This window comes from Danio rerio, chromosome 7 (assembly GCF_049306965.1).
Source record: "Danio rerio strain Tuebingen ecotype United States chromosome 7, GRCz12tu, whole genome shotgun sequence".
NCBI lineage: Eukaryota > Metazoa > Chordata > Actinopteri > Cypriniformes > Danionidae > Danio > Danio rerio.
The window spans coordinates 63,023,168-63,051,109 of NC_133182.1; the positions used below are offsets into that span (position 1 = coordinate 63,023,168).

Genomic DNA, 27,942 nt, shown 5'->3' on the forward strand with positions numbered 1-27,942 from the left:
TCACACTTAGTGTCACACCCCTCACAGTGGATCAAAAGATGCCTGAAATTATATATTTATTGTTCTGATTATGTCTATTTCTGAGGGAATGAGACCATTGTACCAATCGCACTGAGACATTTCAAATGATATCAAACATGATAGTTAAAGTCAGTTTGGTTAATTCTAGAACATTCAAACATTGAAATGACCATATGTGTGAGTTGGGGGGATGAAGCAGACTCAGATGCAAATGCAGCAGGAACTGGTTTTTCCTGCATTCCTCCCTGGTGGGTTGTGAAGTCACCAGTCTCTGTTTTCAGCTCATGTTTTGAATTGTCAAAGATATCAGAATATTTGCAATATTTCAATTCTTACAGTACTTCGGGTCGTTGTCTTGTTGGAAGGTAAATTTCTTCCCATTGATTACTTTCTGGCAGAGGGCAGCAGATTTTAATTGAGTGTTAATTGTTTTCTGACATGTTGGTTTTATATCTTTTACATGGATATTATACGTTGTACTAAATAATTACACCTAGATAAAACAAAACTGTCTTCATTTTAGGCTACATTGCAACAAAATGTAATTATTTTGAAGGGGGGTGTTTCTTTTCTATACCCATTGTAACATTCCCATGCTATATTTTGAAGAGAATAAAATGGTCACTTCCTTAGAAAGTAGAGTTAAGGATAAACAGTTTAATATTAGAAATAGTATAACGAGGGATCAATTAGCAGCAATCTAGCAAGGAAATTATTGTGGCTTTTATTCCTTTGAAATGAATGTTTTTACCAGGTTTATAATATCTGGCAACATAGATCTGTATGATAGTTCCAGGAGATACAGTCATAATAAAAATTATTTTCATTCGTGTACAATCGCTTAGTTATTTTCATGATTATTAAAACAATATTAGGCGGTGCTGTGGTTTAGTCATCTCATTGCAAGAAAGTCACTGGTTCGCGTCCTGCCTGGGCCAGTTGGATTTTTTGTGTGGACCTTGTATGTTCTTCATGTGTTGGAGTAGGTTTTCTTCGGGTGCTCCGGTTTCCCCCAAAGACATGCATTTACGCCAGTAGGGTAAACAAAATTTGCTGTGGTGTATGAGTGTGTGCGAGAGAGTGCAAGCCTGTAGCCAGCTCATTGAAAGAGGTAGTTCTTTTTTTCCGAAAATGTCAATCTTTGTTGCAGTTATTCACCTCACTGTCTATTCAATTATGCATTTTAGGCACATTTTAAGAACTAATCTTTGCTGGATCATCTTGTCCGGTGGATCATAGCCACACTTTTTTTGATGCACCAAAAATATTTCCTGAAATTGTCAAAGTGCAAATTTGCATGTAAACTGTAAGTTAATATGAAAAAAATACTTTTTTCTAACAAGATGCATTTTCCATCATTTAAAAAAAATATGAATCTGGTAAAACTTCCTGGCTACAGACCTGGAGTGTATGGATGTTTCTCAGTAGTGGGTTGTGACTGGAAGGGCATCCACTGCGAAAAACAACCATGATGCAAATCTCCCGTTCCCCTTCGGTTGGGGAACTTCAGTGCCATGAATGGGAGGATTCGGATCAGAAGCTGCTTGTCTGGAGAGTATTGAACGGGCCAATGAATGGCTGATATGCGCAAAGTCGACAAAGTCGGCTTTCTTGACTTCCCCATATCCCCAGCCAGGTTCGGCGACACTGTCTGTGAATTCACCCAGGAATTCAAGGCGGTGAGAGAGCAGTTGGTGGGTGATGTCTTATCGGCGGTCCGTAGCCCGCTCCGCCCGCCGTGCCATTCATACCTGCTCCTCGCCGAAGGCGCCCGCCTACGAGAGCTGCTCCGCACACGCCTCCGGCGAAGCGAGCGCGTCGGGCACCTCGGAAGCAGGACCGCGAAGCGCCCCTGGGACAGGCCATCTGGAGAAGAGGGAACTTGCTCTTTCCCCGCTGGAGGGCGGGGCCCCATTTCCAACGGCACTTTTTACTGCCATGAAAATATCATGAGAGAGCACTTTTCCACTTCCCCGGATGTGACAGCCCGAAATCTGCCAGTCTGGGACGCTATGCTTTCTAGCTTGCAGATTCGGTGCGTTTCGCCAGTGGCTCACGAGCGCTGGGAGGACGGTCTCCTTTTCCCACCCCTCGAGCCTCCCCTCCGGAACTCGGGTACGGAGTGAGAGCAAATATCTCACCTCCAGCTCTTCCGCGGGACCCTCGTGCTTCCCGGATCAGCACACCCACTCCGCGCTGCCCCACCGCTGGTACGTCAGCGATTGTAGCGATGACTCCATTAGCGGGGGCTCTGCCTGCCTGGTTAGCGCGGGCCAGCCCCTCGCGGCCAATCCTAGATCTGCGCGTTTTGAACCGCTGTCTACACAGGCTGCCGTTCGGAATGCTCACGCAGAGGCGCATTCTCCAATGCGTTCGTCCTCAGAATTGGTTTGCAGCCATAGACCTGAAGGACGCGTATTTCCATGTCTCCATTCTTCCACGCCACCGCCAATTTCTGCGGTTTGCGTTCGAGGGTTGAGCGTGGCAGTTCAAGGTCCTCCCATTCGGGCTCTCTCTGTCTCCGCGGGTCTTCACCAAACTCGCGGAGGGTGCCCTAGCGCCCCTTCGGCTCGTGGGCATTCGCATATTATCTCGGCGACTGGCTGATTTTAGCCCACTCGCGGGAGCAATTGATTATGCACAGGGACAAGGTGCTTCGGCATCTCCGCCTACTGGGGCTTCAGGTCAACCGAGAAAAGAGCAAACTCGCCCCCGTGCAGAGGATTTCTTTTCTCGGGATGGAGCTGGACTCGATCACCATGGTAGCGCACCTCTCCGAGGAACGCGCTCGCCTGTTGCTGAACTGTCTGAGGGAGCTCGACAGCAAACTAGTGGTCCCACTGAAGTTCTTTCAGAGGCTCCTGGGGCATATGGCATCCGCAGCCGCCGTCACGCCGCTCGGGTTGCTCCATATGAGACCACTTCAGCACTGGCTTCACGATCGGGTCCCCAGACGCGCATGGCACGCAGGCACACACCGGGTCTCGGTTACTGCGCTGTGTCGCCGCGCCCTCAGCCCTTGGAACGACCCCTCGTTCCTACAGGCCGGTGTGCCTCTAGGACAGGCGTCCAGACATGTTGTTGTTTCAACAGACGCTTCCAACACGGGTTGGGGGGCCGTGTGTCGCAGCTGCATTGGCATATCAATCGCCTAGAGCTGTTGGCAGTGTTCCTCGCTCTCCACCGCTTTTTACCGGTGCTGGAGCGGCAACACGTGCTGGTCAGGACGGACAGTATGGCGGCGGCGGCGTATATCAACCGCATGGGGGGTATGCGCTCTCGCCGCATGTCTCAGCTCGCCCGCCGTCTGCTCCTCTGGAGTCACCCGCGGCTGAAATCGCTGCGCGCCATTCACGTTCCAGGCACGCTCAATCGTGCAGCCGATGCGCTCTCACGACAGCTGTTACGCCCTGGAGAATGGAGACTCCACCCCGAGTCTGTTCAGCTGATATGGGCGCGATTCGGGGAGGCCCAGATCGATCTGTTTGCTTCCCCCGAGAACGCTCACTGCCAGTTGTTTTTTTCCCTGACCGAGGGCTCTCTCGGCACGGATGCACTGGCCCACAGCTGGCCTCGGGGCATGCTCAAGTATGTGTTTCCCCCAGTGAGCCTGCTCGCGCAGTTTCTGTGCAAGGTCAGGGAGGACGAGGAACAGGTTCTGCTAGTTGCGCCCCTTTGGCCCAACCGGACCTGGATATCAGAGCTCTCACTCCTCGCGACGGCGCTCCCCTGGCGGATCCCTTTGAGAGAGGACCTACTCTCTCAGGGACAGGGCACCATCTGGCACCCTCGCCCCGATCTTTGGAACCTCCACGTGTGGTCCCTAGACGCGAGGAAGACTTAGGTAACCTACCGACTGCGGTGGTTAATACCATCACTCAGGCTAGAGCCCCCTCCACGAGGCGCGCCTAAGCCCTGAAGTGGAGTCTATTCACTGAATGGTGCGTCTCTCGCAGAGAAGACCCCCGAAATTGCCAGATTAGTGTTGTGCTCTCTTTCCTTCAAGAGAAGTTGGACAGCAGGCTGTCGCCCTCCACTTACGTGGCCGCCATCTCCGCTTATCATAGCGCGGTAGCTGGCGGCACCGTGGGAAAGCATAACCTGGTCATCCAGTTCCTTAGGGGTGCTAGGTGAATTAATCAATCTCGCCCCCCTCTCATGCCCTCTTGGGATCTCGCCCTCGTTCTCACGAGTCTGCGATCCGGTCCCTTTGAGCCACTCGAATCAGTATCTCTAAGATTTCTGTCCCTGAAGACAGCTCTGCTGGTTGCGTTGGCCTCCATCAAGAGGGTCGGGGACCTGGAGGCATTTTCGGTCAGTGACTCGTGCCTGGAATTCGGGCCGGATTACTCTCACGTCATCCTGAGACCTGAGGTTCCTACCACCCCCTTTAGAGATCAGGTAGTGAACCTGCAAGCGCTGCCCCCGGAGGAGGCAGACCCAGCACTTTCTTACTTTGTCCAGTTCGCGCTCTGCGCATTTATGTGGACCGTACTCAGAATTTTAGATCATCTGAGCAGCTCTTTGTCTGTTATGGCGATCGGCAGCAGGGAAGTGCCGTATCGAAACAAAGATTATCCCACTGGATTGTGGATGCCATTTCACTCGCTTATTCGAGTCGAGGTCAGCCGTGTCCCCCGGGAGTACGTGCACACTCCACTCGGAGCGTTGCATCCTCTTGGGCGCGTGCACGCTGCGCCTCTCTAACAGACATCTGTAGAGCTGCGGGCTGGGCGACACCCAACACATTTGCAAGGTTTTACAATCTGCGAGTGGAGCCGGTTTCCTCAAGGGTATTAGGTAACCCCTTGGTGATTGAGGAGACAACTCGGTAGGGTGTTGAAACACGCTTGCTGCGCCATTCTCCCAAACACGGAGGTACGTGCGCCTTTTTATCTGTCAGTAAAGTTCCCCGTCAGGTGAGCCCTGCAGATTCCTCCATGGCCCCCAGCACTGACTCAGCAGAGGAGTCACTTGCTGGCCCACTACGTTGTAGGTCTGCCCGCTGGTCAGCCCGCGTTTTGGGTATAGGTGCCTGCTATGCGTGATCCCCACTAGGCGATCCCATATGCTTATTCCGCCACGGTTAAGTCCCCCCCCTGGGCGGACCCGTGTCTTCCCTCTCCGCTAACCACTCTTTTGCTATGCGTACTCCCCCTTTTTAGGGCTAGTCCATATGTAAATTCTGCCATCTATCCCCCCTTGGGTAACGGATGGCCTCCGCAGCGTCCTCCCTATCGGGATTGCACGCTTCCCAACGTACTGTCGTATTTCCTAGAATTATCAAGATGCTCACGACTTCCCAAAAAATATATCTAAATCCGTAAAACTTCTGTTGAAGTAGGATAAATTAGGGCCAGGGACACGTTGGAGGACCGCGCCCCCCATGATGTGGGTGCGTCACGCTTGCTTGACTATCTCCTCATCGGGGGTGTTGGTAAGGTGCAGTCATTATGGCGCTTTCCATACTTCTCCCATTCATGGCACTGAAGTTCCCCAACCGAAGGGGAACGTTCGAGGTTACAGAAGTAACCCTTCGTTCCCCGAGGAGGGGAACGGAAGTGCCATACTCCGTCGCCATAATGACTGTCCCTTAGCTGTTTGAAAGGATCTTCAGCTTAAAAGGATAGCGTCTGCTGGCTTCAGGTGCGCTTATATGCTGGGCTAATTGCCTATGCCGCACACCTGCGCAAGCTTACGCTGCCAATTAATTTCATTCATTGGCCCGTTCAATACTCTCCAGACAAGCGGCTTCTGATCCGAATCCTCACATTCATGGCACTTCCGTTCCCCTCCTCGGGGAACGAAGGGTTACTTCTGTAACCTCGAACGTTTCACCACATCCCTAAGGTGCTCTACTGGATTGAGGATCTCGTGACTGTGGAGGCCAGTTCAAAAATGTCCAGACACATCAGACCAGACAATGTTTTTTCAATCTTCTAGTGTCTAGTGTTGTAGCCTCAGATTTCTGTTACCCAGTGTGGTCTTCTGCTGCTGTGGCTCATCTGCCTCAAGGTTAAATGTGTTGTGTGTTCAGAGATGCTGTTCTGCAGACCTTGGTTGTAACGAGTGGTTATTTGAGTTACTGTTGCCTTTCTATCAGCTGGAACCAGTCTGGCCATTCTCCTCTGATATCAACACGGCATTTGCGCCCACAGAACTGCTACTCACTGGATATTTTCTCTTTCTCTGATCATTCTCTGCATACCCTAGAGATATCTGTTCATGAAAATCCTAGTAGATCAGCAGTTTCTGAAATACTCAGACCAGCCTGTCTGGAACCAACAACCATGCAACGTTTACTTAAATCCCCTTTCTTCCTCATTCTGATGCTCACTTTGAACTGTAGCAGATCGTCTTGACCATGTCTACATGCCTAAATGCACTGAGTTGTATATTTAATAACTCAAAGCATGTCTTAAAGCATGTATATACTGCTACTCAAATTACTAGTTAATGCAAAATGCTTCTTTTATCTTAGCTTGTAAGTCGGTCTGGAAAAAGACATCTAGTACATTAAAAAAAGAAAATGGAAATGTTTATTTAATTTTATTTTTTTTAAGTTCTGGGCGTATGGCTAGCTCCGTATGGAGCTTAATGTTTGTTATTTGTGCCTCACTTCAAGTGTATATAGCTTAATTTATTATTTGATTTTGAGATCTGATCTGACTCAATGTGGGCATGTAGATCTTCTGTAAACGGAACTGATGGACATCAGGTATGGCTTTCAGGTGCCAGCTCACTTCTTTGACTCGCTCTCATGGAGCTGTCCAGTAAAAAGAAAGAAAAGACAGAACGAGAGCAGAGAGAATGAAGCGGAAGCAGATGCTCACTGGGGAACAAAACAGAAAAAGGAGAGAGGAGACTAGCTTTGTGCTGGAAATAAAACCGTAGGAGATAAGGAAGGGATGAAAAGGGTTCAGAAAAGAAAAATGAATGGATGGGAAATTACATAGAAATCTAATAAAAGACTGACTGGCCACCAAGGCCATTGAGAGGCAGTAAGTGGACTCGAATGTGAAGTTTGTATGCAACAGATATGAATTGGATTGTTTCTACTTTGTTGCATACATTGGGTCTCAAATGTCTTGACAACATCTGGGATTTGAAATCTAAAGATGAATTACGTGTTGTCATATAAATAATTCCACTCTGTACTTTGTACAGTCAGATATTTATGCATTGAAGCATGTGAGGAATTTAACACCATCTCAAATCATTCTGGAGTAAATGATTATCAGGATTTTCGCAAGGTTTTTTTTTTATTTATTTTTTTGTGGAATTTATTGCAGCCACTTTTGTTAAAAGACATTTTGAAATGATATTTTTAATTCAATTTGCCTGACAAATGTTAGGCTAAACATTTAATTTTTAATGAGTACTGATGCTGAAGTTTTTCCACTGATTCTATTCCACTGCTAATTGAAATTAATAGTAGACACTGTGTTGGCTTGTCCACATGTTGCAATACTTTCTTATTTTACCCAAATCCCCTTTTAACAATTATTATTATAAACGCTCAATGCCAGATTTGTGTACACTTACATTATTTTCATACTATTAATAACCCTTATGACATTAAGTGCAATGAACCCAAATTAATAATATCATAATATTTAACAAAACTGTGAAGGATTGTGCTTCAGTCACTTCACTTTTTTGATGCAAAAATGAAATCAGAAACAACTCCAACCAGAATGTTTGCAACATCACTGCAAAAAAAAAAAAAAAAAAAAAAAAAACAAGCTTCAAGCAATCCCTGCTGTATAGAACAGAAAACATGCTTTTTTAATGTCGCTATCTTCAAATAAAGAAGACAAGAGGCTTGTGTACTTGGATGTTGAAAGGTCTTAGGAATGGCATTGAGCTCTCAAGTGCTTTCATAAGTCTCACAGTTATTGTATTTTTTTTTAAACAGCTTAAAAAGTAGGCAAATCCCCTCTCGCATCTCTAACTGGTAAAACTGCAGAAACTAGTCAAAAGTGGCACAAAGGTAACTTTGAAAATCATGTATCACCTATGATGCTTTCAAAATAACTATAAACTCTTTAATAAAAAGACAATTAAAGTATCTATTTAAAAGTAATTATTTTACAGCAATGGCATATGATATATTTATAATTATCAAACCATTAAGATGCATTCTGCATGCAATGCATTCAAAATTAAGCAAGACTTCAGTTTGATGGTTCCTATTGCACAATTTTGTTGCATTGCATTGCAACTACATTGAAAAAAAATTATGTCTGCAAAATTGTTGCAAACTATTTAAATTGGTTGAATTTAAACAAATTAAATTTAGTAATGTTCAACTTAATTTTTTAAGTTTTTAAAAGAAATGTCACTTTAAAAAATTTATTAAACAATAAAATGACTAAAACTAAACAATAAAAAAAAAGTTTGAAATGAGTTTAAAATGAAACAATTCATTTATTTTATTTTCGGCTTAGTCCCTTTATTAACTTGGGGTCACCACAGTGAAATGAACTGCCAACTAATCCAGCATATGTTTTACGCAGCAATCCATCATTGGGAAACATCCATACACTCTCATTCACACACACAACGGTCAATTTAGCTTACCCAATTCACATATAGCGCATGTGTTTGGACTGTGAGGGAAACCGGAGGACTTGAAGGAAACCCACGCCAAACACAGGGAGAACACACAAACACCACACAAAAATGAAAACTGACCCAGCCAAGGCTTGAACCAGCAACTTTTTTGCTGTGAGGTGATCGTGCCACCCACTGCACCACCATGACACCCTATAAAACTTTTTATATTAATGATTTTTTTTCTGTTTTTGGAATGGATTCATTTAGCATACTTAAGGATGTTTTACACACCTTCATCGTGTCATATAAATGGTCCTTTTACAAAGAAAAAAAAAACATTTCACAATCTGAATACTTCTATAAAAAGAGAACTGAAAAAGAGAAGCACAAGCAAGCCATTTTACGCAATGTTCTGTATTTAATGTACAGTTATATTATTTATCGAGACAATAAAATTACATCCAGAGTAATAATCTTCCCTTTATACATGGCAGACCAGTATTATCTACATACAGTGTTACCAAAAAAAAGTGTTATAGAAGAATGATAAAAAGACAAACACAGGGAGAGAATGAGATATGTACTTGGTTAAAGCTGTAACTGAGGCTGAGCAGAAGTTAGCCCTTGGGTAAGCATGTTTTGTCCCTTAAAGTCTCTCTGCAGTCCTCATAGACTTCACAACACACACCAGCATCACAAAATATCTCTTATTCTGGGCCCATTTGGGCCCATCCTCCTACCCTGAGGATGACTGATTACACAATTAAAATATCATGCTAATGTCTACTTTTGAAAAAAAAAAAAATGTACCAACAATTATCAAAAAAAAAAAAAAAAAAAAAAAAAAAACGACCTGAATTTTGTCCCAATTTAAGACACTAAAAAGTGGTTATCTAAATCACTAGATTTCCAAAAAAAATAATAGTTGTTTTTGAAACTTTATAGAAAGTGATAATGTGGTTTACACAGGCACAATACAGAATCATGCTACTGTAAATAACATGACATTTATAAAGTGTCTGAAAGAGCAATACAACCCATAAAATCTGCTTCTCAATATTTTTAAAAATAAAAATAAAATACTTGTACCTCATTTTCTCACACACACACACGCACGCACGCACGCACAAATTCAAACAGGCAGATGAAGACAGATACATGTTGTTTAGAATGAGAGTGTGCGCGCAGTTTAACCACTAGACCAATATAAAAAAGACAGAAGTCACCCTCAATTCCTCCTTTAGTCAGTAGTAATTTCATTTACCTTTAAAATGGAATGAACTTGATGAAGATCGATATATAAACGTTTCACTGACATACGTGCATTATTATTTCCTGGTAGTATGTACATCGCTAATGCTCCTCACTAAAGATAATGAGACATGAGACAGTAAAAATGTTTACATGCAAGTACCATTAATCCCGGTTCACATGAGTATATAAAAGCTATTGACTTAACATGCGAACCCTAAATGCTTGTTTTGAAAAGTGAAAGATGGTGATGTCCATCTCACATCAGCCCTTTTCTTGCCTTCTAAAATCTATAATCAGGTTTTCATTCTCACATTCAGCACTTACATCTCTCACACACACGCATGTTGGTATCAGTGGTTTTCAAGGACTCTCCATAGTTGTAATGGATTTTATGGTGTAGGAAACTGCTTATTGTGTGTCCCTACTCCTAAAACCAACCCGCAAAGGAAGACGTTTGAAACTTTGAATGTCAAAAAAAACCTGTTGTGTATGATATTTTAAGAATTTTGAATTACAAGAACACATCATGTCTTCATAAACCACCTCAATATAGTCCCAGGTATAGGTCATAATACAAATTTCTGTCCTTGTAAACCATCAAACCAGTGTGCGCACACTTTTTTTTACAGGGAAACCTTTCTATCCACATCTTGCCCTTGTTGCGTATTAAGTTACTCAATCAGCAAATGTAATTGTTTAATAGTCATAAGTGCTGTAATAATTGTGCTTTGATAAAGATCATAAAGCACAATGCCCATCTGCTGCTCTGGTATTATAGTGGGACTGCTGCATGCTAGATGCTCACACTGAATGCACAATACAAATCCAACTGCCTTCATTTCAAACCATGGAGCTCTGAGAGACACTTACAGAGTGGGGGGGGGGGGGGGGGGGATGGGAAGGGAAAAGACACAAACGGACATAAAACTTAAAAACTGAGCAAATGTGAGAAAGTAAACAGGAAGTGATGGGGGAACAGATCAGCAGATTACAGTAAGAGAAAGCAAAATCCAACATCATGCATTCTAACAGATTAAAAAAAAAGCCCTGGATTGCGGTGATCAGAGCTAAGCTGCAAAAGTCTTGCTTCAATCTCACACTGACAAACAAATTGCATGCTCATATGCTGGCTTTTGAAATGATGCAATGTGTCATGACTCTGAAAAGATCTCGATGAAGTCAAGTGGAGGATTTGACTGCTGCAGATGGGATTTGACATGAAACTGCACTCAGGCTGTGAGCGGATTCAACAGGGTTTGGCCAAAAATAAAAGGCGCTTGAAGTTTCCTGGACATCACTGGATTTCAGTGTGACATGTGGGCTCACCGCCAATTACAGAGAACTGGGATTAGAGTAGATTAAGCCAACCGATTGAGGAACAGATATGGGGGAGATACAGGGGAGAGAGAGAGAGGGAGGGAGAGGGATTACAGGATTTTTAAAAAAGAATGATGTCGGTGAGAGAGATGTGAGGCACTTAAAGTGTCATAGGACACACAAACACAACAAAATGTACACTAAAAATGTGTAAAAGTACCTTTAGGGATCCAACAGTCTTCCCCTGGTAAAGTACCCGCTTCAGTTGTCCCTTGTTCAAAGGTACCACCCCAATGACAAACTGATGCACCCTAATGATAAGAAATCGTCCACATTTTCTTTACACCATACTCCATACCCAATAAACATTCCCAAGAAAAAATGAAATAAAGTGTTGTTTAGCTATGGGTAAGCAATAGTCCATCTGTGCATTATGTAAACACGTACCATTCGGATTAAGCGTTAGCCTAGCACTAGTGCCTCAGATATCATTACTGCCAATTTACACTGCCCCCTTCAGGACATCTCGAGGCAATACATGTAAAGCTGCAAATGACACAATATACAACAGAAATAAATACAGAACCTCGTCCCTCTGGTTTCCACAGAAGTCTTACACACATGAGTAAGTATGTACAAGAGCTCGTATCATTAAAGCTAGATAAAATCCACTTGTGTTTCAGGATTAAAACAGGAAAGTAAAAAGGTGCCAGTTTTGATTCAGGCACACACCGTAGCAAAGTGTATGCAGGTTTAGAAAAAACAAGAACCAAATAAAAATTCTCAAAAAATACGTACAACTTCTAGTAATACTATACCTATTCTTACAATCCACAGAGAATAGAAATCGATTTGAAGAGACTGATGGAGAAAACAAGCAAAAGGAGTGTAGTATCATTAGTAGACTCCTGTAGTGTCTGTCTCGGACTTGGCTGAAGAGCTTGAGGTGGAGGAGTCCAGCAGTAAGGATGAAACATTGGCTATGTTGCTCCAGCTGTGGTTGGGGGAGGAGTAAGGTGGTGTGCTGCAGTTGGATGGGGGGCCAGAGTTTGGGCCGTCATTGGTCTGACCCATCAAGCTGTCTTTCCGAGAGCCTTTGCTCTCAAGCTCCTGCAGATATTGAGAAATCTCCTCTGGCAAACGCTTTAGCTCTGCCTCGAAGTCACGGGTCAAACGGGCCTGATTCTACAGAGACAACATTCAAAACTTAAAGGAGGAAAAAGTAACCAAGCTAACAAGCAATATTATGGCAGCTTCAAACTAGGAATGGACTATATGAGCCGAACTAATAAGAGTAAGTGTTAGATTAATGGAAACACAGCTGTTATGTCATCAACATTTTAGATGTGAATGAAATTTCACAGAACAAATTAACAAACAGACATACCAAGACTAACTAAACAAATGTAAAAAGATCATTATATTGAATATTGATCCATGAAAAAGCTGCGAAAGTGACACATTTAAGAACTGAATCGTTAGTGATTTTCTTTTTTCTTTTCTTTTGTTGTGCGATTAGCATCAAAGATATATTCTAATTTACACGTTGCAGTACATTAATACAATAACAAATACCAGTTTGAAATATCAAGCAGTAGATCAAGATGCACATTTAAGTTATTAATGGTTGCTTTCAGGGAGAACAATTTGATCAGTGAAAGAAAATATTGTGGTCAAGAAGAGACTGTTCTGTCAGGATTGATGGCTGAATAGATATGTGCATGCATGTACTGACCATAGGAATTTCCTCCTCGATTTTCTGAAGGATGTCCTTATGAAGGGCTTTCAACTTCTCCTGACGCTTCCCCTGAGATACTTCCAGCTACGCAAAGACAGAAAGTTAATTAAGAGACTTCCTGAGAAAAATTCAATCACTTTGATAGTTTGTTCTCAAGATTGTCTGTTATGGCTTTGTAATACTTTGTTCTAGTAAGGAATGTTACACAACAACAAGGTAAAGTAGACAACAATAACAAAAAAACAAAAAAAAAACCCACAAGAAATAGTCAGTTTCACCTTTGAGAGACCAGAGACACCTTTGTGGGACCAGTCAGAATCTACTGTAAGTACGACCCAATATTAAAACACAACTAGAAACATCCAATGCCTTCTTGCCAACTCCAATTTGATCATTAATATAATATAATATAATATAATATAATATAATATAATATAATATAATATAATATAATATAATATAATATAATATAATATAATCTAAAGACATGTGGTATAGGTGAATTGAGTAAACTAAATTGGCCGTAGTGTACGTGTGTAAATGAGTGTGTATCAAGCGGCAACCTCCCGCTCTCCCTCAGGAAGCCAATATGGAAGTAACTAAAACTGCAATTCATCCGAAATTCCGCTAGTCGTGGCCACTCCTGGCTCCAAAACAGAGCAAATTTCAATTGAGCCCACTGTTAGAATGGCCAACTTTACAGCAGAAAAAAAGATGTTTACAGTCTGGTACAAAAAACGATTTTGGTTAATAAAGGTAATATTACCCTTCATGACAACTGTGAGGGGGGTGAATTTTTTTTATAACTCATCCGTTTCCTTTATATTAAGTTATATTAAGTTTGCATAATTAAGGGCGTGGCCACTTGAGTGACAGCTAGGTCTCGTTGGTCGCCGTCACGTCACCTCGGCTGAATCCTGCAGTTTAGCCACTGAACTCGGCATATTTATCGTATTTCTGTGTTGTTTTATGTGGCTTTACACACTCAACTGCCTTTTGGACTTGTTTCCTACAATTATTAGATGGCATGGCATGCTGAGTAAACTTAATTGTGCTCACAAACCATTCACGTGGCCTCCGTTTCCCATGTGAGTAAAGTTGTATACTTATATACCATCTCTATACATGTATTTGTTTTATTTAAGATAATTTATCGTTTATATTTATATTTAGAGCTGTAATGCACTCCAGAATCTGTCAGATTGATTAGCTGTAGGCTCTAGAACAGTCATTTGAAGCGTTGTCATACAGTGTCATGCTGGATTTCATCAATAGTCTTACATTAACTAACACAGACTATATCTGAAGTGTTTGGAAGTAATTTGCGTTTTCCTCCTGTTGAAAAACGTCATAAGAACAATGTTTAGTGGCTCAATGTATTACAGCAGTGTTTTTAAAAGTCTAAACACTTTATTGATATAGTGTACAACCAAGCACAAGTGGTCAGAATACAAACGAGTCACAGGTGATAAAGTATTAAGCATTTCTCCCAAAGTAAAGTGTGTCTGAACCAGGCCCAAGCTAAATGTTAGCAGGTGTCTGTAGCTCCGCTCACTCTCCGCCTCTTTGCCCTTGTTTGGTATCCCGCCGTGGGTGTGATGACGCGTGACCAAAATGGCGACGGTTGGCCGCGCCTACTTGTGGCTTCTTTTGCGCTCCTCAGAAACCTATGGGTGACGTCACGGATACTACGTCCATATATTTTACAGTCTATGGTGTGTATGGATGTTTCTTAGTGTTGGGTTGCAGCTGGAATCTGCTGCGTAAAACATATGCTGGATAAGTTGGCAGTTCATTCTGCTGTGGCACCCCCAGATTAATAAAACGACTGAGCCGAAAAGAAAATGAATAATATAATATAATATAATATAATATAATATAATATAATATAATATAATATAATATAATATAATATAATATAAGTGTATTTAGAGATGACCTCATAACCAGGTTATTAATAGAAGATTTATAACTGTAGTATTAGAAATATTCATCTTTTTATATGATTTTGAATGTAAAAATCATTCACATTCAGTTTAAGTCAGAATATTAGTCCCCCTTAATTATTCAACCTCGCTTAATTTTCTCCCCAATTTCTGATTAACAGAGAAAAGATTTTAACACATTTCTAAACATAATAGTTTTAATAACTCATTTCTGATAACTGATTTATTTTATCTTTGACATAATAAAAGTAAATAATATTTTACTAGATATTTTTCAAGACACTTTTGTACAGCTTAAATTGATATTTAAAGGCTTAACTAGGTTAATTAGGTGAACTAGGCAGGTTAGGGTAATTAGGCAAGTTATTGTAAAATGACGGTTTGTTCTGTAGATAGTTGAAAAATAAAATTAGTTGAAAAGGGGCTAATAATTTTGTCCCTAAAATGTTTTTTTATTATTATTATTATTAAAAACTGCTTTTATTCTAGCCAAAATAAGCAAATAAGATATTTTTTCAGAAGAAAAAATATTAGCAGACATACTGAGAAAATTTCCTTGCTCTGTTAAAAATAATTTAGGAAATAATAATAAAAAAAATTTAAGGGGGCTAATAATTCTGACTTCAAATGTAAGTGGACCTCACACAACAATATAAAATAATAAAAAGTAAGTTCTCTGCCTCTCACAGAGGTGTGTTAAAGGCAATATATATATTGTTATATCATAAACAGTAGGGCTAAAAAATATATTTTAAAATGATCGTTATCTAGATAATACTGTAGGCAATATACGTGTTGCTGTCAAGTGATAAATTACATTTGTTTTAAGCACTGGTTGTTTCTCTAAATTTGACCCAAAGGTGAAGCTAGGGCTGAAAATAAATCACAACAAGAGTCAAAACGAGAGAAAAATGACAACGGCCAATCAGAGTCTGAATATCTGCTGAAATTTTACTCGTTGATACTGTTTATTAATGATACATTGTTTATCAAATACTAAATGTTTGCACCTTATCAGTTTTTTTTGTTTGAATTTGAATTTTTAAATCTGAAAAACATTGTATTTGTTTATTTTAATATGATTTTAAAACATAACATTTCCCAACAAAAGTGCTATCAGAAAACATATTGTTATAGTTGGTCTACTCAACAACACATATTTTTCCAGTCCTAATAAACATTCAAAATATTGTGCTGTGCCTATTTGTGGAAGAATACAGTCACTGCATAACCTTTGCTTGGAAACACACTTCCACTCACCCCCACACACACACAGAGAGAAAGAGAAAGAGAGAGAGAGAGAGAGAGAGAGAGAGAGAGAGAGAGAGAGAGAGAGAGAGAGAGAGAGAGAGAGAGAGAGAGAGAGAGAGAGAGAGAGAGAGAGAGAGAGAGAGAGAGAGAGAGAGAGAGAGAGAGAGAGCTTTCTACTACATGTTCTTGAACTAATCTGAAGGCCACATGAAGTTGGGTCTGTAGCTACTGACTCAGCAGAAAGTTGTGTATTTTTGTGTACAGTGTGGCTCAGCATGCACAGACCTTGCTTTGTGGTTTTACGTGACTATAAATGCCATTGTTCCCAACTGCTTAATCCCTTAAAACAGTTGACCATTGAATATTTAGCAGTGAAGAAATGTCACAATTTAACTTATAGCACAGGTGGCAACCTATCATACTACAGCCTTAATGACTCCTTAATGACTGATCTATCTCCAGAGAGCGACACATTCACTAATGTTATAGAAGCAGTGTTGGATTTTATACCCCTGTGGAAGGGTAGGGTCACCTAAAACTTTTGGCAATATATAGTGTATATCAGGGGTGGCCAATCCTGTTCCTGGAGATCTACCTTCCTGCAGATTTCAGTCGCAACCCTTATTAAACACACCTGTCTGTAATTATCAAGTGGATTTCAGGTCCTAATTAATTGGTTTAGGTCGGTTTGCTAAGGGTAGGAGTTAAACTGTACAGGAAGGTAGATCTCCAGGAACAGGATTTAGCACCCCTGGTGTATATTATGTAAAATATGCAAACGGTTTTTTTTTTTTTTGTTTTTTTTTTACATGTGATGAATAGTGATGAATCAGTGATCAACACAATTCATGGAGCATGCTTGGTATTTGAGGTGTGGTCCGTTCAGTGAATCACTGAAAATGACTATTTCTCCTGAATGGATGTTTTCAAAACACTTATCCACACATGTACTGACAGGTGAAATTTAATTTACTAAGCAAAACTGTTATCCAATCAATGTTGTGGGTATTTTTTCCCCAAGCCTACAATTCAGCCTGCCCATTAAAAACATTGCATCTCTCGGACAAACCTCAAAACCAGAGTAGAAAATAGACTATTACTTATTAACCCTATGTCCATTACAATGGACATCACAAGTCAGCCTATGTTTTTTGTGGTTCCTGAGCATTTCATCTGGACGATTGTTATCCAATCAAATGATGGTAAGTCTTGACATGTTGTAATTTGAAAAAAAATCCACTACAATGAAATCAGCATGGCATCACTTCACTCCAGACACAGACGTAAGCCACATTTACAAAGCTTTCATTTAGATTTATTGATATATTTGCCATTAATTCATAGATTGTATGTAAAAAAAAGGGGAATTGCACTTAATAATTAAGTTTAAAATATTTTATAACACTGCAAGCTTTAAATCAGGAGGTTTTCAAATATATGTCTGTCCATTAGGATAAACAATGGGTTCAAGATCTGTTAATCTGTCAAGTAATGCTAATATATATAAATGTATATCAATGTACCAATTCATTGCTGAAATTATTTTATATGCAGAATATACAAATCTTGAGTTCTGTTCTTAAAATCAAAGTTCTTAAGCATATATGAGATGGAAATTTCTCAAATGTAGACATTATGTGGAGCCATGAGGCAAACCTACAAACCTCAAAATTAGAGACAAAAATGTTACAATGTTAATATTTATGATTTTAAAAAAAATACATTTCAAGATTATACCATCAATCATGTATGTTTTTTTTTTTTTGTATTTTATGTTGGTATAATGTTCGGGAAGCACAACTGTTCTGACCTAATGTCCATTGAAATGGAAAAATATATATATGCTTAAAGGGATGAATTTTTAATTATTATAATTTGGTCTCATTTAGAGGAGCCTTAAAAACTGAAAACATACTTTCACATTTTTTCTGAAAATTGGAACACAATTTAGCTCTGAAGGGGTTAATTTTGATGTTTTTGAATGTAAAAACCACACACAAATATCACAAGTGGACCTCAAACATCAGTATTAAAAAAGAAAAAACAGTTCATGACTCTTAACAACAATCACCTCTCAAAGTTGTAGTCAGAATTTACAGCGCCCCACCCCCCTGAATTATTAGCCCCCGTTTATTTTTTTTCCTCAATTTCTGTTTAACAATGAGAATATTTTTTCAACACATGTTTTTTTTTAAACATAATAGTTTTAATAACTCATTTCTAATAACTGATTTAGTTGATCTTTGCCATGATGATAGTACATAATACTTGACTAGATATTTTTCAAGATGCTAGTATTCAGCTTAGAACAATTTAAAGGCTTAACTAGGGTAATTTAGGTTAACTAGGCAGGTTAGGGTAATTAGGCAAGTTATTGTATAACAATGTTTTTTTTCTGTAGATTATTTAAACACATTTATATGTAGCTTAAAGGGGCTAATAATTTTGACCTTAAAATGGCTTTTAAAAAATTTAAAACTTCTAGCGGAAATAAAACACAAGACTTTCTTCAAAAGAAAAAAAAATATTATCAGCATACTTTGAAAATTTCCTTTCTCTGTTAAACATAATTTGGGAAATATTTAAAAAAATAAAAATAAATAAAAATAAAAAGGGGGCTAATAATTCTGACTTCCCCTGTATGTTGAAGAAAAATGATGGGTAACACTTTATAATAACTACACACAATGAACCATTTATTAAGCATTAGCAAATAGTGAATTCATCATATGTAATCATTAACTGTACATTAACAAACATTAGTAAGCAGTTTAAAACTGCAGATACAAAATCTCTATTTTTGACTTACAAACACATTCAAAATGTGCTTAATACTTGTACTTTCATACTTTAATAATTTATTTTTCATTACTAAATTAAGTATTGCATTATTTATAAAACGGTTATTTAATAGTAGTTGGTTGTTTTTTAGGATCATTCAGAATGAATTAGTGAGTTAGTAAATGAGTTATTAACTATTAAAATTAACATGAATAATTCTTATTATTCAGGCTTATACTAATAATTGATTTGTATGTTAATAAATGCTTAATTAACTCAACTTTATCCATTTTTGTGACCTAATTTAAAGTTAAGGACTATTTATGCTTTATCAATCCCTTATAAATGACAATTAAAACCTCAGCTAAATTCTAAACAGGACAAATCTACATAAACAACATTATTCATTCCTATTTGTTTGAAGATACATAAATTAAACTGTACTTCAAATGAAAAATAAATATTTGCAACCTTATCTAAAATAAATGTACTGTTCAGTTTAAATATTGCTTCTTATTATATTGTTAAATTATTATAATGTTGTTGTTTTATCTAATTATATGTTAGATTTTTACACTCTTGTCATTCAGCAATGTTAAAAGTTTACCGTAATTTTACCTTTTAGATAAGATTGCAAAGAATATTGTTCATTTGCTGAGATTTTAATTGTTATTAATAAGGGTTTTATAAAGCACAAATAGTCACTCTAGATTAGGTCACAAAACTGCATGAACATGAGTTAATAAAGCATTTCGTCACCTTAGAATTATAAGGTTCTATCTGACTTTTTTTTTTCAAAATTGCGTTGTTGACATATTCTTATTAAATGACAACTTATTTACATTATGGGATTTTTTTTTATAAGCTTACATTTTAAGCCTTTTTGTTTAAAAAAACAAATGCTACACACATACTGTTTGCTCTATGGAATGCAAAAACTTTGAAGCTCAAAATCTTAAAATCATTAAGAATGCAGATAGAACTTTATAATTTCAAGGTGACGATTTATTAACATGCATAGTAACCATTAATATATGCCTGATTAATAAGATATTTAAACATTGATTTCAATAGTTTATTTTACTAACTCATTCTGAATGATCTTAAAAACTATCAACTACTCTTGAATACAAATGGTTTATAAATATTGCAATACTTAATTTAGTAACGAAAAATAAATCATTAACAAATTATGAAGTACAAGTATTAGACACATTATAAATGTGGTTGTAAGTCAAGAATTCAGCATTTGTAGCTGCAGTTATAAACTGCAGAGTTGATGCTTAACAAATAATGAAGTCACTAGATGCTAATATAATGCATTAGTTAATGATTCATAGTGTTCAGTTATTATAAAGTGTTACCAAAAGATGTTTTTGTTGTCACTAGCTGTAGTGGAATCCATTATGATCTCAGAAAAAGAAGAAAAAAAAAATGCTAAAAACATTTTTAAAAAAATCCAAAGCAAAAAACCCTGACTGACACTTAATATGGACAAGGTACTAATAAAAGTTATAACATATATACAACAAATATAATTATATATGTTACATATCTGAAAAGAGACAAGCAAATACAATACTATCCGATTGTTGCAAAATTTAGACATAAAGAAAAAAGAACTGACCTGACGGATTAAGCTGACCGACTCTTGGATATGTTTTCTATTGATCTCGTTCACATCTCTGCTAAGTAAGAGAATAACAGAGGGAGGTTATTGTACCATAACTGTGGGATGAGTCAAGAAGCAGTACTGAACACCCCAGACATTAAAGGGATAAGTCACCCAAAAGTAAAAATTGTCACTTTTTACCCCTTCTAAAGTGGTTCCAAACATTTATGAGATTTTTCTATTCTGTTAAACACAAAATATATTTTGAAGAAAGCTGAAAACCTGTAATTAATGACTTCCATGGTATGACAAACAATAGTATTTGTTTGTCATACCATGGAAGTCATTAATTACAGGTTGCAGGCAATGGTTGCAGGTTTCCGACATTTTTGAAAATATCTTCTTTTGTGTTTACCAAAAGAAAAAAACTGATAAAGGTCTGAGACGAGTAAAAGCTGAGTAAATGATGACAGAATGGGTGAACTATCCCTTTAATAGCTTAAACATTTATAAAGGGTCTCATGTATCTCTTTATCTGTATCACTGTGTCAAGTATTACTTGACCAAAAAAATTATTAAAAGAAAGTGAAATATAGCTGGATGGAAAGACATGTCAAAGTATCACAGAGGTCAAGGCACATTTACTGCATTTCTAAAGTCCTTTATACAATGCAGATTGCTTCAAACAGCTGCACACATCAGCAAAAAAAGATGTTGTCAATAAATGTGAAGTCAATCAATTAGAAAGGAGTTCAATACTCATTCAGTTCAGTCCACTTTAATACAAAACATTCCTAGGTTAAGACAGAACATATTAAAAAAGTAGTAGTAGTAGTAGTTTTAGCTATGGTGAAAAACAAGAATTCAAGAGTTCAAGAATTCAAGAATTTGATTCTGCATTGACTGAGATATTAAAAATGCATTGCTATTCTCTCTTGGATTGACTATGCTCACTAGAAAAAGCACTTGTTTGTTTCCCAAAAACCAACTGAACTGAATCCAACTAGCTCTTAAAATGAAAGCAAGTCACCCATCAGAAATGTCTGATGGTTTTCTGTTCATAAGTTGAAATTCAATACAATCAGGAGAATGTTTTCTACATTCCTAAAAAAAGTAGAAATGATGGGAAATTGAGGACTAAGTTAAAAATTTTAGGTAGACTAACAATTTAACCCTAAACTGCAACAGCCTTAAAAAAATAAAAAACAATAACTCACATCTCCTTTTCTGCTTTTCTGGCCTCAACTATGCTGTTTAGCCTCTTTCTATCCAGCATCTTCTGCAACTCCTTTTTCTCTCTGCAAGCAGAAATAAGAAATTCTGGCACTTGTCCTCACAGAAAAATAAATAAATAAAATAAATAAAATAAATACGTTCTTACTTGTCACACACATCTTTGAGTTTCTTGATCTGGGCTGCTTGGCATTCGATGGCAATATCCTTCAGTTTCTGATTGGCCTGAGACAGAAGCACAAAGCCATGAAGAATCAGCATTTTTCGCAGTAAGCTGTCAGAGCAGCTGCAATCACTTTGCACTGTTGGGTGTGTTATACCTCTTTGAGGTGGAACTGTTTCACTTCTTTCTCCATCTGAAGCTGTCCTTGTCTGAGTACAAGAAGCTTTTGCATGTGCTCCTCTCTGAACTGCTCCATTTGTTTCTGTAGTTCCAGATCCAGCTCATTTAATTCCCTATGCACAGAATCTTCTGATCCACTGCAAACAGCACACACAAAAAGCAAACACACATTTAGCATAATAAATAAATGAATAATATTAATAATAATAATAGCACTATTTAAATACTTTTTCTTTAGACTTGTGCGTATACGCTTCTCAATCTGACTGCGTTTCCTCTGTAGTTCCGAGCTCTGCTGATTAAAGAGAGTCTTTTGTTCCTTACTGAGGGCCAACATCTGAAACATACATATTTCCGTCAAAGTAAGAGCAGATATGGATATATAGAATATTTGCTGTGCCACTTGTCAGACCAAGGCTCTAATGCAAGTTTGCAATGTCGCAACTGATTCCCTGGAATGTTCTAAAACATGGTTATGAAGAATGTCTATCCAATAACTACAATTCCATAATACTCCAGCAAGTTATCCGACCTTAATAAACATACATTTTGTTAAGTAGTTATTATTATGTGACGGACTAGCTCAGTGTTAAAACTTTTTAAAAAACAAATATAATGTAACAATATTCTTGCTTTGCTACTGAAAACTGAAAATAAAATAATGAATGCATGCAGCAGACTCAGAAAATACTCTCTTTGCCCATAAAAAGCAAGCACTCTGTTAACATTATTCTCACACTCACCAGTAGACCTATACTGCTCAGATCCCGCTCCAACATAAAATTTCTCTAGTAGGCTAACTCAAATTTTACAAAAAAATCTTATATAACTATCTATGGGTCTAAAATCTGTGGTTAATGTTATCATGACATAAAATTTCATGCATAACAAATAATATAAGTGACATTGCACATGCAAACCTTTTTGAGATGTTTCTTGCTCAGCTCCTTAAATTCCTTGCATTGCTTCTTCAGCAGCTTCAGGTAGGAATTGTGTTGTTTAAGCTCATCAACAGACTCAGGCTCGATTACTGCAAAACACAACAACAGACAGTTTGTGCATGATCTATAGCAGGGGTTTTCAACCATTTAGGAGGGGCGTAAGAACATGAGGCATACAATGAACTAATTATTAACAGTAAAGGACGGTTTACAGTTAGCCTTTTTGGGCACCCAACACTGATTGACATGCTGTGCTTTCAGAAACAGGCTCAGCTATCACACTATTCACATTTACATGTACACTGGATACACTTGCAGCTGGATAGCTGCATGAATAAGTAAAGGCCATTTTAAATTCCAGCACCTGCTTTCAGATGGAGAAGTGTTTCCTACTCAAAGCCGTAGTTACATAGTAACGAGGTACCCAAAATTGTTCTGGGCTTTAACAGATGTTTGCATGGCTTCACAGTAGGCCTGGGCAATAATTCAATTACGATAATTATCTCGATATACATTTTTTCGATAAAACAAAAACGACAGTTTGATAAAGTGCTCAATAGTACACACACAGTATGTAACGCTGCACAGGCATTTTGCAGCCTGCACTTCCAGATGCCGCACATAGTACAAGTTTACAGCCATTCAGTGTTAGTTGCACTAGGAGTAAGAAAAAAATAACAATAAGGTCACAGTCACACACACTGCTGACAGAATCGTCACTTAACTTCAGTAGTCTGGAGCTACATAGTTAGCTATTCGGTTGTCTGGAGCGAAACATCATCTACCCACACAACAGTTGTGCAAGATGGGCACAAACAAAATCATATATATTTTTCTTTGAAAAATGTTCTTTTTAAAACAAATTTTGTTTGGTATAATTTGTATCTTAATTTTAATGTATTTTTTGTTGTTGTCAGTGATCTACAACATAAACATGAAGAATGAATGACATCTAAGTTGAAGCGCTTCAAAACAAGTCAGCTTATATGCTTCGGTGCCAAAACAATCCATTGAACATTTTCACAGTTTGAATTTAATTAGTTCAATCAAGCGGTTTAAATTAACCAGCACACTCCTTACAAACTATTTGCAGCACTTAAAGTATTCTTAGATTTCGGTGGAGGTACAAACTTGGTCTGAAGGATGAGAGAACTCAGAAACTCATTGTTTGAATGGAGAGGCTCCCGCATGTCTTGCTGAATTCGTGATTTTTAAAATGAGAGTCTGCATTGGCCTACTGGTGTCAGATAAAATTGGTTGAAAAACTCACAGATATAACCGAGATCTGCATGTAACAGGGTTTTATGCATCCCGCAATATGCAATGTTAAGAGGGTGACTCCATAAGGTAAAGTTCACACACTTGATTATGTAATGCACGGACGCATCTCACAGCGCAAAGCATAACTTAACCTATAAATGTCCATGTTTAATCTGTTATCGATAAGGTCTATTGATTAAACGGTTATCAATAGATCATCAAATGATCTTTAACCTGTCTAAATAAAATATATTAAAGGGTATCTCACCCTAAATTCACCATCTTCACCATTAAAAGGAGAGTTCACCAAAAACTGAAAATTCTGTGACCATTAACTCACTTTTACTCGTTCCAAACCTGTTTTACTTATTATTTCTGTATTTAGTTGTTGAAGACTTGAATAGTAGATGCTGAAAAATGAATAAGATTGATCTTTTGTTTATTATTTTTAATTTATATCGTCATACAGCTCAAACATTTCACAAAATGTGTTAAATGAGCTGCACAAAGGGATTGGTATGCTGAAAAGCCTTTAAAATTGATAGATATAATAATTCAACATTTATCGTGATAATTATTGATATCGATTGATATGAAAAAAATTATAGTAATATTTATTTTTTGCCATATCACCAAGCCCTGAACTGTGGCTTTGTTTCTGCTGATTTAAAAAGCATTTGAAAAAAAAAACACATTAATTACATGTTTTTATTCCTAAGTGTTCCATGGTTGTGTGTTTATTAATCACTTCTCAGTATTGCACAACGGAGTGACTGATGAATATGAGTGTATGATAATGGACTTACCTTTAAGGACATTGTTGACTAGATCTTCTTTTTGGCCTATATATTACACATGAACATACAGGTCACTTAATGGGCATGACATTCACAGACATGATTAGACAACAGTACAGAACTAACAAGACTGCAACATTATGATCCAAATGCAAACAGTAAGAGAGATAGAGAGAGTGAAAGAGGATGACAGAGGTGTAAAAAAAACAAAGAAAAAGAAAGGTTAGTCCAAACCTGATGGAGGAGGGTTCAAGTCAGTTGGTACACTAGGAAGTGTTGGAGATGAGGGCAGAGGGAAGATAGGGTCAGCAGAGGTCACGCAGCTAGAGTCAGTCCCGTCTCCTTCCTCCTGTTTTGTAGGCCCACCCTGCAACAACACAAACATATGCAGTGTGCATTCACTTAACAGCCTAAACACCAACAAGACGAGATGGTGAGATGACAGTACAGGAAATAAGAAAATAATTTATCAAATGGAAGTAGATTTAATAAATGTGAACTTGACCCTTTTATAGCGGCAAAACAAACAAACAAAAAAGCACCTAGTACAAAAAAGGTATGAGAAGGGTAGATTATTAGAAAATGTATAAAAAGAATTATAAAACTTAATGAAATATTATGAACTTGAAGATTTTCAGTAAATTGTTTATCACCCGGCACTATAATATGGTTCACATAACTATAGGCAGCAGAATTTCTTAAATTGTTTGTAAATTCAGAAGTTGACAACCTCACCCCTCACCTTAATCACTTCTGTTATAAGGAAATAAATGTCCAGCAAATAAAAACACACATACAAACAAAAGATGACACACACCTCAGTGGGATCCTCCATAAGTGCTAATAGCTGACTTTCTCTCTGGGCCAGCAGAGAGAGATGCTTGATGGGGTTTGTTAGAGCCTCTGCATATTCTACACAAAAAAGACGAAGAAACAAGTAAACCATCAAAGGTGATCAAACCCTGATACTAAAAAATTGTTTGCTTGAAACCCACACTGGATGATCTATGAGCCATTATAATTGCCCAATTCTGCTATTCTACACAAATACTTAAAAGAAATAAAAGACACACTGCAGCCTATCAAATATTGCATTATATAGTATATAGTACCTTTTGCAACTCATCAACTTCAGATTTTCCATTAAGTCTTATAAACTGGTTATTTATATTAATGAGTAAAAAATAAATACACACAACATCTTTGTGTTTTATTTAAAAACATTACACTTCAACAATTTTCACAACAGAACTTGTTTAATTTAAAACCTATTAATAGAAAGCCTTAAGAGAAGCATTGCAGCGACTGACAATTCATAGGAGTGCTGATTTAATATTCAAACACATGAAAAAAAGTGGAAACCTGACATAATTGATTCATCTTACAAAATTGATTCATCAGTACTTTAAAAGTCCTGCAGGTGGATAAAAAACACAAATAATTATCTGCTTGTTAAGTGTGACGTCATGCAAAGCGGCTTCCGGGTCCGAGCACTCAATCAAACTGTATGGGGAGACTCATCAAATGGTTATAATAAACGTTTACAAAGCATTGTAATACTTTCAAAAATCACGGTCACAATTATATATGTCCATACCTAATATCCGATGGCAAAAAAGTGATTACATTTTTAGAATTTGTTACAATTTTGGTATTTGTGATGAAGTCCAAAGACTGTTGATTTACATGATTTTATGTAAAATACACTTTAATGTGTGATGGGACTAAAACCATAAACAAATATTTTTTCAATTCAAATAAGTAGCGGCTTGGACCCAAAAACAGTATCCATACGTCACAACTTAACAAGTGGATATGCGACTGGACAATGATGATAGTGATTTAAAAAAACATACGTTTTAGGGGCCTGAATCTCGTTATTTTTTGTTGACAGTTGCAGGCCAGATGGAGGAGGGAAGGTTATGTAAATGGTATTGGATATCCCTGAAATCCCTTGCCTACCTTGGTGCTCGTTGGGAATGTAGTCCTGTACCTCAGTGTACACAAGCAGGGAAGGCAGCATGAGTGGTTGGTTCAGTTCATTCTTTAGACAGATGTAGTGATATCCTATCACACACACATATAACCGAACACAACAGTTATTGCAAGCAAGTAGACGTTTGTTACTGTATCAGACTAGCGAGATTACTGCCATGTATAGGCACCTGGGCGCAACGCTGACACTGGCAAGATACGATGACCAATAAACTTTCCGTTTTCTTCATATACCGCCACTCTCAGAGATGCTAGCGTAGGTAACACCACCTAGACAGAGAATGAAATGAATTACATACTTTTTCAAAATGCAATTCATTTTACATAAGAATACACATAAGCTTGTGCATGACAGAATTGCAAATTTTGGGTAAAATATTACTTTAGTTTCAAACCTTATTGAACACAAAGGTTTCATCATCCCAGACTGGGTCCAGAGAGTTGTTGTTTGAAGTTTTTGTTCGATATTTCCTTTTAGTGTCTGCAGGAAGCCCAAACATGTCCACCTCCACATAAACACCAACCTTCTTATCATTTAGAAACTGGCCTGAGATGATCTGTGTATGTGAAGGAATTAGATGTCATCAAACTGTACATTTTACATGTGAAAATATAAAATGCAGAATAACGCACATCATCTGTTGTTTGAAACAGTAAATATAATTATAATAATAATAATAATAATAATAATAATAATAATATAAATAATAATAATAATATACCTTGACTTTAACTGTATTGGCTACAATGCCATCCACAATGTCTGTAGTAAAGGGGTCAAAGTGTTTGTCAGTGCGTCTCATGAACTCCGGTTTCAGCAGATAGCCACAGCGGCCATTGTATTCAAACACCCCCATGTTCAGCTGCATCGCCAGGTCTGAGAAACAGAGTAAA

The 27,942-nt window shown here is 38.1% G+C and overlaps 1 protein-coding gene across 6 annotated transcripts in view; it reads right to left on the reverse strand.

The window, feature by feature from the left end:
• Window positions 1-8,978: 8,978 nt before the first annotated feature.
• plcb3 (phospholipase C, beta 3 (phosphatidylinositol-specific)) overlaps window positions 8,979-27,942 on the reverse strand; it is a 95,603-nt gene continuing 76,639 nt past the window's right edge. Inside the window, exons 20-36 of one of the 6 annotated variants that reach the window (XR_012382240.1) lie at window positions 27,771-27,925; window positions 27,444-27,605; window positions 27,219-27,318; window positions 27,016-27,120; window positions 25,871-25,965; window positions 25,288-25,420; window positions 25,063-25,098; window positions 22,976-23,085; window positions 22,283-22,392; window positions 22,033-22,192; window positions 21,861-21,937; window positions 21,697-21,777; window positions 20,495-20,552; window positions 12,887-12,973; window positions 11,372-12,336; window positions 10,519-11,176; window positions 8,979-10,473 (exon numbers count right to left, since the gene is read on the reverse strand). Coding sequence is in view for 2 of the 6 variants with exons in the window: in XM_005166533.6 (XP_005166590.1) it covers window positions 12,049-12,336; window positions 12,887-12,973; window positions 20,495-20,555; window positions 21,697-21,777; window positions 21,861-21,937; window positions 22,033-22,192; window positions 22,283-22,392; window positions 22,976-23,085; window positions 25,063-25,098; window positions 25,288-25,420; window positions 25,871-25,965; window positions 27,016-27,120; window positions 27,219-27,318; window positions 27,444-27,605; window positions 27,771-27,925 (1,760 nt within the window). In the remaining 4 variants the exon portion in view is untranslated. 6 annotated transcript variants of the gene reach the window in all.